This window comes from Oncorhynchus masou, unplaced genomic scaffold (assembly GCF_036934945.1).
Source record: "Oncorhynchus masou masou isolate Uvic2021 unplaced genomic scaffold, UVic_Omas_1.1 unplaced_scaffold_1241, whole genome shotgun sequence".
NCBI classification, from domain to species: Eukaryota; Metazoa; Chordata; class Actinopteri; order Salmoniformes; family Salmonidae; genus Oncorhynchus; species Oncorhynchus masou.
Window position 1 is genome coordinate 99,861 of NW_027002224.1, and position 18,025 is coordinate 117,885.

At 47.2% G+C, this 18,025-nt stretch overlaps 1 protein-coding gene across 1 annotated transcript in view; it reads right to left on the reverse strand.

Moving 5' to 3' along the window:
* LOC135530047 (probable E3 ubiquitin-protein ligase makorin-1) overlaps nucleotides 1–16,761 on the reverse strand; it is a 28,868-nt gene extending 12,107 nt beyond the window's left edge. The window contains exons 1-3 of the mRNA XM_064958439.1: nucleotides 16,474–16,761; nucleotides 15,400–15,534; nucleotides 1,772–1,995 (exon numbers count right to left, since the gene is read on the reverse strand). Coding sequence (XP_064814511.1) covers nucleotides 1,772–1,995; nucleotides 15,400–15,534; nucleotides 16,474–16,541 — 427 coding nt within the window. The 5' untranslated portion in view covers nucleotides 16,542–16,761. The remainder of the gene's footprint in view (nucleotides 1–1,771; nucleotides 1,996–15,399; nucleotides 15,535–16,473) is intronic.
* Between the last annotated feature and the right edge of the window lie 1,264 nt (nucleotides 16,762–18,025).

An 18,025-nucleotide genomic window follows, 5' to 3' on the forward strand; every position in this document is an offset into this window, starting at 1 on the left:
GAGTCAATATGGGACCAGCATCCCTGTGGGAGCATTGGAGTCAATATGGGACCAGCATCCCTGGGGAAGCATTGGAGTCAACATGGACCAGCATCCCTGGGGAAGCATTGGAGTCAACATGGGACCAGCATCCCTGGGGAAGCATTGGAGTCAACATGGGACCAGCATCCCTGTGGAAGCATTGGAGTCCACATGGGACCAGCATCCCTGGGGAAGCATTGGAGTCAACATGGGACCAGCATCCCTGGGGAAGCATTGGAGTCAACATGGGACCAGCATCCCTGTGGAAGCATTGGAGTCAACATGGGACCAGCATCCCTGTGGAAGCATTGGAGTCAACATGGGACCAGCATCCCTGGGGAAGCATTGGAGTCAAAATGGGACCAGCATCCCTGTGGAAGCATTGGGGTCAACATGGGACCAGCATCCCTGTGGAAGCATTGGAGTCAACATGGGACCAGCATCCCTGTGGAACGCTTTCCACACCTTGTAGAAGCCAGTAGGGCTGCACGATTAATCAAATTCAGATGGAAATTGCAATACATTGTCTACCCCTGGTGTGGTGCCTAGTTGGTACCTGGGGCCCTCCAGGAACAGGGTTGTCTACCCCTGGTGTGGTGCCTAGTTGGTACCTGGAGCCCTCCAGGAACAGGGTTGTCTACCCCTGGTGTGGTACCTGGAGCCCTCCAGGAACAGGGTTGTCTACCCCTGGTGTGGTGCCTAGTTGGTACCTGGAGCCCTCCAGGAACAGGGTTGTCTACCCCTGGTGTGGTGCCTAGTTGGTACCTGGGGCCCTCCAGGAACAGGGTTGTCTACCCCTGGTGTGGTGCCTAGTTGGTGCCTGGGGCCCTCCAGGAACAGGGTTGTCTACCCCTGGTGTGGTGCCTAGTTGGTACCTGGAGCCCTCCAGGAACAGGGTTGTCTACCCCTGGTGTGGTACCTGGAGCCCTCCAGGAACAGGGTTGTCTACCCCTGGTGTGGTGCCTAGTTGGTACCTGGGGCCCTCCAGGAACAGGGTTGTCTACCCCTGGTGTGGTGCCTAGTTGGTGCCTGGGGCCCTCCAGGAACAGGGTTGTCTACCCCTGGTGTGGTACCTGGGGCCCTCCAGGAACAGGGTTGTCTACCCCTGGTGTGGTGCCTAGTTGGTACCTGGGGCCCTCCAGGAACAGGGTTGTCTACCCCTGGTGTGGTACCTGGGGCCCCCGGGGAACAGGGTTGTCTACCCCTGGTGTGGTACCTGGGGCCCTCCAGGAACAGGGTTGTCTACCCCTGGTGTGGTACCTGGAACCCTCCAGGAACAGGGTTGTCTACCCCTGGTGTGGTACCTGGAGCCCTCCAGGAACAGGGTTGTCTACCCCTGGTGTGGTGCCTAGTTGGTACCTGGAGCCCTCCAGGAACAGGGTTGTCTACCCTGCACTAGCTGAACTGAGCCCTACATTAGTTTGACAGTACACTTTACTGATGAAGAATTTCAACTGAAAGGCTGGTGCTCGCAAACCTCAGACTTCCCCGGAGATCACAGGGAGACAACATGGCTCTGGGGTTAAGAGAAGCTTTAGCAGCCTGGGTCCTGAATGAGAACCAGCCAGTGGGACAGCAATCACGACGTGGTAAAGACCACCGCGTTGAATGACTGGACCAGACAGGCTGCACCTTGCTATCGGTACGTGTTACATGTTAAGGCACTTTAACTTAATAATTTCAATAATAATAATAATAAAGTAATTATGTACAAGTAGGCTTCTGTCACAAGCTTCTGAGACACACTTACCCCTTCCACAATAGTATGGCTGGCCTGGTACAAACTCCGCCGCCATAACCCAGTCCCCTGCCCCTGATCCATGAGGGTTCTCTGGGCCGTCTGCCGACTGACCACCCGCCGATCCACTGGGAACGGGGGCTGGAGCGCTGGCGGCGAGGGACGTAGGAGTGAGAAGGGCGCAGGCGGAGGCAGGGGGTGGCAGCGACGGCACGTCTTCTTTAGAGTGTTCAAACCTGGGAGGGAGGGGGGGAGAGAGAGAGAGAGAAGGGGGGGAGAGAGAGAGAAGGGGGGGAGAGAGAGAGAAGGGAGGGGGGAGAGAGAGAGAGAAGGGGGAGAGAGAGAGAGAGAAGGGGGAGAGAGAGAGAGAGAAGGGGGAGAGAGAGAGAGAGAGAAGGGGGAGAGAGAGAGAGAGAGAAGGGAGAGAGAGAGAGAGAAGGGGGAGGGGAGAGAGAGAAGGGGGAGAGAGAGAAGGGGGGAGAGAGAGAAGGGGGGAGAGAGGAGAGAGAGAGGGAGAGAGAGGGAGAGAGAGGGAGAGAGAGGGAGAGAGATTGGGAGAGAGTTAAGGGAGAGAGATGGTAAACAGAGAGGGAGAGAAAACATAACTCAAAATCAATCCAAAGAGGGAGAGGGAGGGAGAGGGAGGGAGAGGGAGGGAGAGGGAGGGAGAGGGAGGGAGAGGGAGGGAGAGGGGGAGGAGGGAGGAGGGAGAAGGGAGGAGGGAGGAGGGAGAAGGGGAGGAGGGAGAAGGGAGAGGGGAGGAGGGAGAGAGAGGGAGAAGGGGGAGGTCAGAGAGCAAATGAGACAGGTCAGAGGCAGAGAAAGACGAGACAAAATAATAATTTAAATGATTCAATGTGCAGGTTCTCTTGCAGGGAACTGAACTCATCTTTACAACCAACTTTTAATTGAAGACAAAACTTCACCGTAGCTCCCTCAGAACCTTACACTATTGACATATATTTTAATATTTATTTAACATTGAACTAGTTAACTTGTTGGAGATCATTTTATATAGATGGTAAACAGAAGGGGGCCTAATATTGTTATATTGAAAACATAACTCAAAATCAATCCAAACCTGTGCTGTGGTTCCTAATACGCAAGTCGACTGTTGTCGTTAGAATTATATATATATTATTGGATGTAATGGTATGTTGTTTTGTGGCTGTGTAAAGGCCATTACCTGCCCTCGGACTACGGATGCTAATTAGCTTTTGGCTAACCCCGGGCACACTTACATGGATGTTATATTATTGTAAAATTGATGTGTGTGCATTGTCCCCTATAAATATAGTAACAGTCTACAGAGATGTCTATAAAATCCCAACTGAGTAGTGTAGTACTAGTCTACACACTATACAACTCAGTTGGAATTCTATATATAAACATCTGTGTCGACGATAACTAACGTTCACATAACATGTTCTCAGGCTAGCATCTTCTCAGCTGTCAACGTTATAAACAGAGAGAGTACAGACCACTGCTATGAAGAGTCAAGATGTCAACATTAAAACAGAGAGAGTACAGACCACTGCTATGAAGGAAGAGTCAAGATGTCAACGTTAAAAACAGAGAGAGTACAGACCACTGCTATGAAGAGTCAAGATGTCAGCATTAAAAACAGAGAGAGTACAGACCACTGCTATGAAGGAAGAGTCAAGATGTCAACATTAAAAAACAGAGAGAGTACAGACCACTGCTATGAAGAGTCAAGATGTCAGCATTAAAAACAGAGAGAGTACAGACCACTGCTATGAAGAGTCAAGATGTCAACATTAAAAACAGAGAGAGTACAGACCACTGCTATGAAGAGTCAAGATGTCAACATTAAAAACAGAGAGAGTACAGACCACTGCTATGAAGAGTCAAGATGTCAGCATTAAAAAAGAGAGAGTACAGACCACTGCTATGAAGAGTCAAGATGTCAACATTAAAAACAGAGAGAGTACAGACCACTGCTATGAAGAGTCAAGATGTCAACATTAAAAACAGAGAGAGTACAGACCACTGCTATGAAGGAAGAGTCAAGATGTCAGCATTAAAAACAGAGAGAGTACAGACCACTGCTCTGAAGAGTCAAGATGTCAACATTAAAAACAGAGAGTGTACAGACCACTGCTATGAAGGAAGAGTCAAGATGTCAGCATTAAAAAGAGAGAGTACAGACCACTGCTATGAAGAGTCAAGATGTCAACATTAAAAACAGAGAGAGTACAGACCACTGCTATGAAGGAAGAGTCAAGATGTCCCTCTGGGGACTGGGCCTCGGTTTAGACTACAGCTGAAGACCTCTGGGGACTGGGTCTAGGTTTCTACTAGTCTACTTAGAGACCCAGACCGTCTCTACTACTGCTGCTGCTAGCCACCCTGGCCTTACAGACAAACTCAAGCATTGGGCAAACAAGAGGTGCAGATGGTGGGAGCAAGGACCGGGGGGCGGGTGGAGAGACCGGAGGGGGATGAGGAACACGTTAATAAAATGACTTAAGAGCCGTGGAATCACACGAACCAACAGGGGAGGAGGGCAGTCAAAGAGAACAGCGAAGAGAGACACTGTTATGCAATTACCATCCTGCCCTGCAGTTCTCTCTCCCATCCTGCCCTGCAGTTCTCTCTCCCATCCTGCCCTGCAGTTCTCTCTCCCATCCTGCCCTGCAGTTCTCTCTCCCATCCTGCCCTGCAGTTCTCTCTCCCATCCTGCCCTGCAGTTCTCTCTCCATCCTGCCCTGCAGTTCTCTCTCCCATCCTGCCCTGCAGTTCTCTCTCCCATCCTGCCCTGCAGTTCTCTCTCCCATCCTGCCCTGCAGTTCTCTCTCCCATCCTGCCCTGCAGTTCTCTCTCCCATCCTGCCCTGCAGTTCTCTCTCCCATCCTGCCCTGCAGTTCTCTCTCCATCCTGCCCTGCAGTTCTCTCTCCCATCCTGCCCTGCAGTTCTCTCTCCCATCCTGCCCTGCAGTTCTCTCTCCATCCTGCCCTGCAGTTCTCTCTCTCCATCCTGCCCTGCAGTTCTCTCTCCATCCTGCCCTGCAGTTCTCTCTCCATCCTGCCCTGCAGTTCTCTCCATCCTGCCCTGCAGTTCTCTCCCATCCTGCCCTGCAGTTCTCTCCCATCCTGCCCTGCAGTTCTCTCCATCCATCCTATAGAATAATGAGAGCTGATACATCCATCATATGGACCTTCCTCCCTCCTCTAGCCCCCCTCTTCCTCCTAACTCCCCCTAACTCTTCTTCCTCCCTCCTCTCGCCCCCTTATGGAATAATGAGGGCTGATACATCCCCAACATATGGACCTTCCTCCCTCCTCCTCCCCCACCCCCTCTTCCTCCTAACTCCCCCTAACTCTTCTTCCTCCCTCCTCTAGCCCCCCTATGGAATAACAACATATGGACTGACTGAGGAATGTTCCTTCATACCAACATCAGGTCAATGCTACACATGTTCAAGTCCTCCTTTAGGTCTAGTTACATACCAACATCAGGTCAATGCTACACGGTTCTGGTCTAAGCCGTCTCAGTGGGAAAGCTAGAAGGCAAATGCTCACAGAGTCAGCAGCCTATGGATGGACTATGCAAATCCTTGTTATTACCATCTCGGCTAGACGGCTAACAAAAGCAAATTGAGTGCATCCCAAATAGCACCCTTATCCCGATATAGTGCACTACATTTGATAAGGGCCCTGGGTCAAAAGTAGTGCACTAAATAGGGAAAGGAGGAGCCTTTTTTGGGGACACAGACAAATTCTCTAAACAGACAGTTGACCTGGAAGCATGCTAGCAGCGGTAACTATGGGATGGTAACTATGGAGATGCTGCTAAAAGCAGACCAATAGGAGAGAGAGACGCTGTCTGAATGAACTGGTTGAACTCGTGTTCTGGTTTAAAGACTCAATGAGGAGTATATATATATATATATATATAGCCTGCATCGTGGCTCCTGGATATCATTGGTTTAGCCTATTGTTAAAAAAATATATTAAAAAAATAAACGCAAATAGTAGTCCATTTAAACATGTTTACTCGTACCTGCTAGCCCATTACAAAACTCTCACTTCACATAATACATACGACTCCTCAAAGGAGTGTCTCAACTCGGCACAATTAAAACATGTTTACTCGTACCTGCTAGCCCATTACAAAACTCACTTCACATAATACATACGACTCCTCAAAGGAGTGTCTCAACTCGGCACAATTAAAACATGTTCACTCGTACCTGCAAGCCCATTACAAAACTCTCACTTAACATAATACATACGACTCCTCAAAGGAGTGTCTCAACTCGGCACAATTAAACATGTTCACTCGTACCTGCTAGCCCATTACAAAACTCACTTCACATAATACATACGACTCCTCAAAGGAGTGTCTCAACTCGGCACAATTAAAACATGTTTACTCGGCGCCATTTCAGTCTCAAGCCCATTTCCCAGCCGGCCATTTTGTTTTTAAAACAGATAACACCATGAAAGGCCTTGCTTGGACAAACATTCCTAGGAGTAACACAACAACACCGGATAGAATTACAACCTAAGATTATTTACACAGTAAGAGACATTGTAGGGCAGTCTGACTTCCTCAGAACACAATGTAAATATGGGTGTTTGATTTGGAGTGTTCTGAGTTGTTGGGTAATTGTCATGTTGACCTAGCGAGCCTGGGCGGTTTGGACAATCTTGCCCACTCCAACGGTCATTGTAATGACCAACCATAGGAGTTGGCAAGACCTCAAACATCTGGGACCAGGCTAATGTTTAACATCTGGGACCGGGCTAATGTTTTCCATCTGGGACCGGGCTAATGTTTTCCATCTGGGACCGGGCTAATGTTTTCCATCTGGGACCGGGCTAATGTTTAACATCTGGGACCAGGCTAATGTTTAACATCTGGGACCAGGCTAATGTTTAACATCTGGGACCAGGCTAATGTTTTACATCTGGGACCAGGCTAATGTTATCCATCTGGGACCGGGCTAATGTTTTCCATCTGGGACCGGGCTAATGTTTTCCATCTGGGACCGGGCTAATGTTTTCCATCTGGGACCGGGCTAATGTTTTCCATCTGGGACCAGGCTAATGTTTTCCATCTGGGACCAGGCTAATGTTTTACATGTCAGTCATTTAGCAGACGCTCTTATCTAGAGAGACTTACAGTTATTGCATTCATCTCCAGATAGCTAGGTGGACCAGTCATAGTCAGGACATTCATCTCCAGATAGCTAGGTGGACCAGTCACAGTCAGGACATTCATCTCCAGATAGCTAGGAGGGACAACAACACATCCCATTTACCCCACTGTCCTGACTTTAGATAGGGGGGCTTGTTCCACCATTGGGGTGCCAGGACAGAGAAGAGATTTGACTGAGTTGAGAGGGTGCTGCACTCCTGTATGGGTGGGAGAGCACAGAGACCAGAGGTGGCGGAATGGAGTGCTCGCGTTGGGATGTAGGGTTTGAGCCTGAAGGTGAGGTTCCCCTTGCTTCTCCGTAGGCGAGCACCAGGGTCTTGAAGATGCGAGATACGACTGGAAACCAGTGGAGTGTACGGAGGAGCGTGGCGACATGGGAAAAAGGTTTGAACACCAGGCGACTGCGGCGCTCTGGATACATTTCAGGGGGTCTTGGAGTGAGCAGACCTTCCCCGGGAGAGAGGAAGAGCAGCTCTGTTTTGTCGAGGTTCAAGTGGTGGGCCGACATCGAAGCTGAGATGTCTGCCAGGCACGCAGAGATGCGCGTCGCCACCTGGGTGTCAGAAGGGGGGGAGGGGAGGATAAAAGTAGTTGAGTGTCATCCGCTTAGCAATGATAGGAGAGGCCATGTGAGGATGACAGAGCCGAGTGACTTGAAGAGAAAAGAGAGGGCCTAGAACCAAGCCCTGGGGGACACCACTAGTAAGTGGTGCAGATTCAAATCCACTCAACATCACCTGGTAGGAGCGGCTTGCCGGGTAGGACGCAATCCAGGAGGGTGCAAAGTCTGAAATGCAGAACCCTCTAAAAAGGTAGAAAGTTGGATCGGATGGTTCACGGTGTCAAAGGCAGCAGATAGATTTAGGAGGATGAGAACAGAGGAGAGAGAGAGAGGGAGTCAGCTTTGGCAGAGCGGAGAACCTCTGTGACAGAGAGAAGAGCAGTCTCGGTTGAGTGACCCGTCTTGAAGCCTGACTGGTTAGGGTCAAGAAGATCGTTCTGAGAGAGATAACGAGAGAGTTGGTCAGAGAAGACCCCCCCCTTCAAGCGTTTTGGAAAGAAAAGAATAACGGTCTGTAGTTTGACGTAATAGATGTTGAGTGTTGGTTTCTTGAGGGGAGATCTATGTGAGTGGGACCACTGGACTCCGTAGGCTGAGTGAATGAGGAGCGGCTGTAGTCAACCATTTTGTTTCAAAGTGGTTGACAAAGTCCTCCACAGAGAGGGAGGAGAAAGTGGAGAAGAGTTTCAGGGTTGAAGGAAGAAGCTTGAAATGTAGAGTGATAAAAAGCAGCTTCAGCAGCGCAAACAGAGGAGGAGAAAGTAGAGTGGAAGGATGATAGGCCCTCCAGAAGTTACATTTCCCTCCATTTCCGCTCAGCGAGTCACTCAGCCAGGAGGTCGGGCCAGGAAGAAAGGGGACAGAGAGTCTAACAAAGAAGAGAGTAGGGCCGAAGAGGCAGAGTCAGGAGACAAGAGGGAGAAGCATTTAGCAGAAGGAAGAGAGGATAGGAGAGAAGAGGAGAGAGTAGTGGGAGAGAGAGAGGGGGCGAAGAATGCGGCATAGCATGACCATATGGGTAGTGGCTGGGGGAGAGATGGAGAGGAGAGTAGTAGGGGGGTGCAATGGGTTTGGCAGGCGATCAGCCTCTAGTGAAGATGAGGTCAAGCTTATTGCCTTGTGAGTGGGAGGTGACTGGGAAAGGGTGACTGGGAAAGGGTGACTGGGAAAGGGTGACTGGGAAAGAGGAAAGGACTGGAAAGAAAGCGGGGGAGAGAAATCAATTGAAGTCAGCCGTCGGGAGGGTTGAAGTTACCAAGTACGATGAGTGGTGAGCCATCGTCAGGAAATGAGCTCCTCAAGATGTCAAGCTCATTGAGGAACTCTCCAAGAGCACCAGAGGGGTATCCTACGAAGCAGGTTTGAGGAGTTAGCGAGGCGACTGAGTTCAACTCGGGATAACTGGTCATACAAAAGTGGCTGAAATTTTAGCCTAGTGCGTTTCTATGGCAACGAGTTCTTCAGAACGAACCTGCTCTGGGGCAGGTTAACACACGGCTAACTCCACTTACCCTGAACAAAATGACTGACCCGCGAGTTGAGAACCAATTAAAATCTAATTACCTCCCGCTTGCAAAGATTGCATCCCCTTAATTTGAGGAAGATGACTGATTAAATATTTAAAAATTTTTATGAGTGATTTTTTTGGGGTGTTAGTCATGTATAATATATAACATTACACATTTAGTAATGACACAACACATTTTAAAACTTCATGCAATGTACCACTTTTGCATGACTTAATATCGGAAAAGGTGTAGGAAAAGAAGCGCCTGTGCATGGATAAGATAAGCACACCAAAGATAGCAGCACCGATAATAAAGACGCCACTTCTAAGAGCCTGCTTCACACCGTCGCCTGCTTCACACCGTCGCCTGCTACACACCGTCGCCTGCTTCACACCGTCGCCTGCTTCACACCGTCGCCTGCTTCACACCGTCGCCTGCTTCACACCGTCGCCTGCTTGCCTGACCTGGAATGTGAAGGTCACTGAAGCTGGGAAGGTTTTCTAAGTCGCTCTATATTGCTTCCTGCTATACCCCTCAGGTGGGAGATAGATAATGTTACGCTTCAGAGGACAAGTGACAGCATTTAAAATGAGGAGATGGACAGGTGAGAGAATCTCCACTTAGGAGAAACGAGTAGCCCTGTGCCAAAACCACCATGACCCAGATGCTCTCGGACAACGAGAGAAAACATAGGCAGATGAAGAAACAGCAGCTGGAGGCGCAGTGTGCTCTGGGTAATCCATGTCTCCATTAGGAGGCTGGTATGACGGCAGATGTTGTCCCATTACTAGGGCCCTTAATGATCTCTCGCCTGATCCCCGGTATGGGCATGTGCATGCAAGCAACGTGAACAACATGTTGACATGAGGAAACCGCTGTTTCGTGGCGTTGCGTTCTTAGGGTGTCAGATGATTCCCCAGAAGAGAATTCCACTATATAGCCTGCTAACGGTTCTCAGAAGAAAAGCTGACTGACCAGTCACAGTCAATACTAAAACATACTGTATCCTACTGCCGTCTCAGTCAATACTAAACATACTGTATCCTACTGCCGTCTCCGTCAATACTAAACATACTGTATCCGTCAATACTAAAACATACTGTATCAGTCAATACTAAAACATACGGTATCCTACTGCCGTCTCAGTCAATACTAAAACATACTGTCTCCGTCAATACTAAACCTACTGTATCCTACTGCCGTCTCAGTCAATACTAAAACATACTGTCTCCGTCAATACTAAACCTACTGTATCCTACTGCCGTCTCAGTCAATACTAAACATACTGTCTCCGTCAATACTAAACATACTGTATCCTACTGCCGTCTCAGTCAATACTAAACCTACTGTATCCTACTGCCGTCTCAGTCAATACTAAAACATACTGTCTCCGTCAATACTAAACCTACTGTATCCTACTGCCGTCTCAGTCAATACTAAACATACTGTCTCCGTCAATACTAAACATACTGTATCCTACTGACGTCTCAGTCAATACTAAACATACTGTATCCTACTGCCGTCTCAGTCAATACTAAACATACTGTATCCTACTGCCGTCTCCGTCAATACTAAACATACTTTATCCGTCAATACTAAACATACTGTATCCTACTGCAGTCTCAGTCAATACTAAACATACTGTATCCGTCAATACTAAAACATACTGTCTCAGTCAATACTAAAACATACTGTCTCAGTCAATACTAAACATACTGTCTCAGTCAATACTAAACATACTGTCTCAGTCAATACTAAACATACTGTATCAGTCAATACTAAACATAGTGTATCCTACTGCCGTCTCAATCAATACTAAACATACTGTCTCCGTCAATACTAAAACATACTGTCTCAGTCAATACTAAAACATACTGTATCCTACTGCCGTCTCAATCAATACTAAACATACTGTATCCGTCAATACTAAAACATACTGTATCCTACTGCCGTCTCAGTCAATACTAAAACATACTGTATCCGTCAATACTAAACATACTGTATCCTACTGCCGTATCAGTCAATACTAAACATACTGTATCCTACTGCCGTATCAGTCAATACTAAACATACTGTATCCTACTGCCGTCTCAGTCAATACTAAAACATACTGTATCCGTCAATACTAAACCTACTGTATCCTACTGCCGTCTCAGTCAATACTAAACATACTGTATCCTACTGCCGTCTCCGTCAATACTAAACACTGTATCCTACTGCCGTCTCCGTCAATACTAAACCTACTGTATCCTACTGCCGTCTCCGTCAATACTAAACCTACTGTATCCTACTGCCGTCTCCGTCAATACTAAACATACTGTATCCTACTGCCGTCTCAGTCAATACTAAACATACTGTATCCTACTGCCGTCTCAGTCAATACTAAACCTACTGTATCCTACTGCCGTCTCAGTCAATACTAAAACATACTGTATCCGTCAATACTAAACATACTGTATCCTACTGCCGTATCAGTCAATACTAAACATACTGTATCCTACTGCCGTATCAGTCAATACTAAACATACTGTATCCTACTGCCGTCTCAGTCAATACTAAAACATACTGTATCCGTCAATACTAAACCTAATGTATCCTACTGCCGTCTCAGTCAATACTAAAACATACTGTATCCGTCAATACTAAACCTACTGTATCCTACTGCCGTCTCAGTCAATACTAAACATACTGTATCCGTCAATACTAAACCTACTGTATCCTACTGCCGTCTCCGTCAATACTAAACCTAATGTATCCTACTGCCGTCAATACTAAACATACTGTATCCTGCAGCCAATGGCCTGCATCTAAGATGTAAACACAGCCTTTGATCGGCTGTCAGTGTGTTAACTGAAGCTCCCAAAGACTGAAATAAGATATCTGTTTGAGTGCACTTGAAGTATGCAGAATGCAATATGAACGGTCTTTATCATTCTTGGCATCCGACCGCAAGGAGCATACAGAGTGTAGTGTATACAGCCCAGTACTTCACCGAGGCCGAGCTTCCTGCAATCCAGGACCTCTATACCAGGCGGTGTCAGAGGGTAGTGTATACAGCCCAGTACTTCACCGAGGCCGAGCTTCCTGCCATCCAGGACCTCTATACCAGGCGGTGTCAGAGGGTAGTGTACACAGCCCAGTACTTCACCGAGGCCGAGCTTCCTGCAATCCAGGACCTCTATACCAGGCGGTGTCAGAGGGTAGTGTATACAGCCCAGTACATCACTGGGACAGAGCTCCCTGCCATCCAGGACCTCTATACCAGGCGGTGTCAGAGGGTTGTGTATACAGCCCAGTACTTCACCGAGGCCGAGCTTCCTGCAATCCAGGACCTCTATACCAGGCGGTGTCAGAGGGTAGTGTATACAGTCCAGTACATCACTGGGGCCGAGCTTCCTGCCATCCAGGACCTCTATACCAGGCGGTGTCAGAGGGTAGTGTATACAGCCCAGTACATCACTGGGGCCGAGCTCCCTGCCATCCAGGACCTCTACACCAGGACCACGATACCACCTTCCGTGATTGGCAGACGTAGTACCATGGAGAGTACACAAGTTCTGATTGGTTTACAGTTTAGTACTCCGCGGCGTTTGCCTGTCCAGCTAGCAAACTTAAGTACTTTGAAATAATTTGCAAAAATTGACTTTGCCAATCAGAAATTTGTTCAGAATAAATAAATATACACAAAATGTAAAAACAAGCTCCTCCCTCCACAGTAGTGCTGAGTGGTTAACCAACATTAGGTTTTTTCATTATTTATTTATTTTTTAAACAAATTGACCGACATTGATTCAATGACTTGAATTCCATTTCGTTCTGGTGTTTGTGAGCCCAACACGCAGTTTCTCTAGAGAGAAATCAAATGATTTCCCAGATTTCTCTCAAATTAAGTTAGGAACGATGTAGGAAGTGGTAGATTTCATTAAGCAAATATTCAACCTAGTTTAGCGCAGAAATGTGGTAATTACCTACAATGACCATAATTCATTGCGCCATTTTTTTTGTCCGACTCAGAGAGTGATCAGAGAGAAAGAGGCGAATGCGAGATGTTTTACTCTTAGAAAAATAAGTACAACGACTTTCTATGGGCTTATTTTGGATCTAAGCTTGTCAGCTTGCCTTCCTGCCTTTGGGACAATGACTGCCATTGTTAGGGCCGGGGACATGAGCATCTCATCAATGTTAACAGATCTTTGACGGATACACTTTTCGCCTGCTACGTTGGGCTAGATACACTCAGAGCACATGAGAGAGAAACTCACACAACAACGACAGGGACAGAGACAGTTTGTGAAAGTATACCTCATCTACTATGAAGAACTAGTACAATGAGTTTCAGACAGCTCTGCAGCCATACTTGGGCAGGCTAGCTAAGTTTAGAATGAGTACAGACTACAGGCAGTACAGTGTGGGCAGGCTAGCTAAGTAGAATGACTACAGACTACAGACAGTACAGTGTGGGCAGGCTAGCTAAGTAGAATGAGTACAGACTACAGGCAGTACAGTGTGGGCAGGCTAGCTAAGTAGAATGAGTACAGACTACAGACAGTACAGTGTGGGCAGGCTAGCTAAGTAGAATGAGTACAGACTACAGGCAGTACAGTGTGGGCAGGCTAGCTAAGTAGAATGAGTACAGACTACAGGAAGTGCAGTGTGGGCAGGCTAGCTAAGTAGAATGAGTACAGACTACAGGCAGTACAGTGTGGGCAGGCTAGCTAAGTAGAATGAGTACAGACTACAGGCAGTACAGTGTGGGCAGGCTAGCTAAGTAGAATGAGTAGACTACAGGAAGTGCAGTGTGGGCAGGCTAGCTAAGTAGAATGAGTACAGACTACAGGAAGTGCAGTGTGGGCAGGCTAGCTAAGTAGAATGAGTACAGACTACAGGCAGTGCAGTGTGGGCAAGCTAGCTAAGTAGAATGAGTACAGACAGTACAGTGTGGGCAAGCTAGCTAAGTAGAATGAGTACAGACAGTACAGTGTGGGCAGGCTAGCTAAGTAGAATGACTACAGACTACAGGCAGTGCAGTGTGGGCAAGCTAGCTAAGTAGAATGAGTACAGACAGTACAGTGTGGGCAGGCTAGCTAAGTAGAATGAGTACAGACAGTACAGTGTGGGCAGGCTAGCTAAGTAGAATGAGTACAGACAGTACAGTGTGGGCAGGCTAGCTAAGTAGAATGAGTACAGACTACAGACAGTACAGTGTGGGCAGGCTAGCGAAGTAGAATGAGTACAGGCAGTGCAGTGTGGGCAGGCTAGCTAAGTAGAATGAGTAGACTACAGGAAGTGCAGTGTGGGCAGGACAAAGTTAGACGGCCTGGCTGGCTGCAACTGCCTGAACAGAGATGAGGTGATCAGGCTACTTTAAGGAATGAAAAATAAGTCATTAAAGAAAACTAAGTAATATCCAAAACTGAAATATTTATAATTTCATTGACGTCTATCCAATGTGGAACTTAGAGACAATGGAATATTTGTAATGTTTTGGCAATTGAATGTTCACTCTTTTGGGCTTTGGAATTTCCATGAAAAGCTCTAAAATAATTGTAACGCAATTTCATGTAAATATCTGACCCGACCTCAAAAAGCACCAAATCACTCAGAGTTCTATAATCTCAAAAACTAAAGCAGATAGCTTGCTATGGCCCACCACCTACCAGATAGCTTGCTATGGCCCACCACCTACAAGGGGGCTTGCTATGGCCCACCACCTACCAGATAGCTTGCTATGGCCCACCACCTACCAGGCAGCTTGCTATGGCCCACCACCTACCAGGCAGCTTGCTATGGCCCACCACCTACCAGGCAGCTTGCTATGGCCCACCACCTACAAGGCAGCTTGCTATGGCCCACCACCTACAAGGGGGCTTGCTATGGCCCACCACCTACCAGATAGCTTGTTATGGCCCACCACCTACCAGGCAGCTTGCTATGGCCCACCACCTACCAGGCAGCTTGCTATGGCCCACCACCTACAAGGCAGCTTGCTATGGCCCACCACCTACAAGGCAGCTTGCTATGGCCCACCACCTACAAGGCAGCTTGCTATGGCCCACCACCTACCAGATAGCTTGTTATGGCCCACCACCTACAAGGCAGCTTGCTATGGCCCACCACCTACCAGGCAGCTTGCTATGGCCCACCACCTACCAGATAGCTTGCTATGGCCCACCACCTACAAGGCAGCTTGTTATGGCCCACCACCTACAAGGCAGCTTGCTATGGCCCACCACATACAAGGGGGCTTGCTATGGCCCACCACCTACCAGGCAGCTTGTTATGGCCCACCACCTACAAAGGGGCTTGCTATGGCCCACTACCTACAAGGGGGCTTGCTATGGCCCACCACATACAAGGAACATATTAAACTTTAAATAAGGTTTACCTGCATCGGTCGCCGAACACACAGTTTCCTTTCTGAAAGAACTTGCAAATCATAGCTGCAGCTGGTTGACTGGTGTTGAGATCATGGGAATATCGACAGTTGATGCCTTCTTTGCAAAGCCCATGCATGAAATACCTGCGAATAAACCAAAAGACAAAAAAGTCACACAAATGATTTGAAATTTGCTCTGTTGAAATACCTGCGAAATGGAAAGACAAAATTGAAAATGTCTGTTGAAGTTATTTCACGTCGATTACAACAGAGGTGTTCAAACAAACAGCCTGAATGTAGCTTTTGAACCAAACGATGATGCTCGCTGTAAAACGTTACTGTGGGAATATGAAGACTAAAAACAATTCTTCCTGTTATCAATATTATTATTTTTTTAATCACTTGCGACAAAATAAAGGCCTAAATGATACCAATATTTCAGGAGCTTTGACTCAATACTCCATTGGTGTAACGACAACTAATATCCAGCGGAATTCAAAGACCAGTGGATAACTAGTAAACACAGTAGCACTATTACAGAAGTGGCGTTGATGACCACGTTCAGAGTGTAATTAACATTAGATAACAAAGTAAACACTGGCTTATATAATTCTAGCGAGTTAGCTGGTTGTCTCTACCGCATTTCATCTTTGGTCGAGGAATGCGAGCTCTGCGAAATATCCAACCATATTTACACCCCCCGGAATCATTTCAGTGTTTGGCTGATAAATATTATCATATTAAAATCATAAAATGGTTTAATTATATTGAATTCAGTGTCTGTTTGCCGCTGGTTTTCCATGCGTTTTCCTGTTGTGTTGCCATTGCGGATGTTACTGTGTTTCACTTTGAATCGTATGGGGGAATATCTCTCTAGTTAATAATGTCTCAACTGCAGGACGAACCAGTTTTACCATCGGCTGCCTGTATCACAACAAAACACAGCTGGGCTTGCTACCGGAGCACAAAAGACGGCGTTGTAAAGTCGCTTAACAAACGGCCAAAACCCCCGGCGTCTTGGTTACAAACCATGAACAACATCAACATAGTGGTGCTAAATTGATCCCCGGGTCTTGTCGTTACCTGCAGGTGACGTGTTTGGTCCAGGTTCCTGGTATTGCTGGAGCCGCTGAAGCTGCTGCCTCCGCCATTGCTGTTATGTTGAGGTTGAAGCCCAGTACCCGGATCTTCCCGGAAAGTCGATCTCCGAATCGGGAATCTTCGGAAAATCGACGCTGCTGCTGTTTCTCTTCATGTGACCTGTAATGTAATGAAGCCGAGTACCCGGATCTTCCGGAAAGTCGAGCTCCGAATCGGGGATCTTCGGAAAATCGACGCTGCTGCTGTTTCTCTGCGTGTGACCTGTAATGAAGCCCATGCACCAACCTACCTACCGCCAGAGGGCACGCCAGAGCAGCAGGATATTTCAGGCAAATCAATCAAATAATCTGAACACAGATAGAACAATGAGCCAGATATTTTACCGGATGTATAAATGTGAAGCATCTGGTTGGGTCAAATATGGGGATGAGAAGAAGCCCAGTGGACGGCAGTGGAGAAGATCGAGGGCGATTCATTTTGACCGAGATTATGTAAATTCTCATCTATGAATAATTTGATCTCAATACAGTCTTCTGTTCCCCAAACAAGAATTTGTTACAAACGGAGTGGACACATTTTTGTTGATTTTACCCTTTGCCAAAGTTGTAAAATGTTTTGTTGTTTAGGAACGTAGGCATCCCCTAACGGAAATATGCAAATAATGAACGTACCAATAGGATCGAGCTAGCTAGGATCTGCTCCCTGCTTGCTTGTTCCGCCCACTATGACTAATTTGTTCCCATCGGAAACGACAGGCTGGCATATCTTGGGTCAGTTGTAAAAATCTTTGATTCACATTATGAGGTCATAATAAACTGGCAGAACAGATATGCTGTTATGCAAATGCAACATCACATCTTGAGGTGTGCAGCGGTCTAAGGCACTGCATCGCCAGTGTCACCACAGACCTTGGTTCGATCCCGGGCTGTATTACAACCGGCTGTGATCGTCCCATAGGGTGACGCCAAATGGCCTAGCGTCGTCCGGGTAAGTGGAGGGTTTGGCCGGGGTAGGCTGTCATTGTAAATAAGAATTTGTTCTTGAACGACTTGTCTAGTTAAATAAAAAATACATTTTTACATCGATTGCGTAAATCACCCTTTCATATCAGAATTTACACAAAGTCATTTAAGAAGTAGACAATTCATTATGATGTAGTTGTAACACTATCTATGTGTTCAGAGAACAAAATGGAGCTCAACTCAACGACTCTGAATGAAAGAACAGGAACAAATGCATAGATTCTCTTAACTACAGATTCTAACACCAGATAATGTGAGTTAACCACATTTCTTTGGTATCCATTATTATTTACCTTTATTTAACTAGGCAAGGCAGTTAAGAACAAATACTTATTCACAATGACGGCCAAGGAACATTGGCAGAACGACAGATTTTTACCTTTTCAGCTCCGGGATTCAATCCAGCAACCTTTCAGTTACCGGCACCACACGCTAACCACGAGGCTACCTGCCACCCCATACTAACCACTAGGCTAACTGCCACCCCATACTAACCACGAGGCTACCTGCCA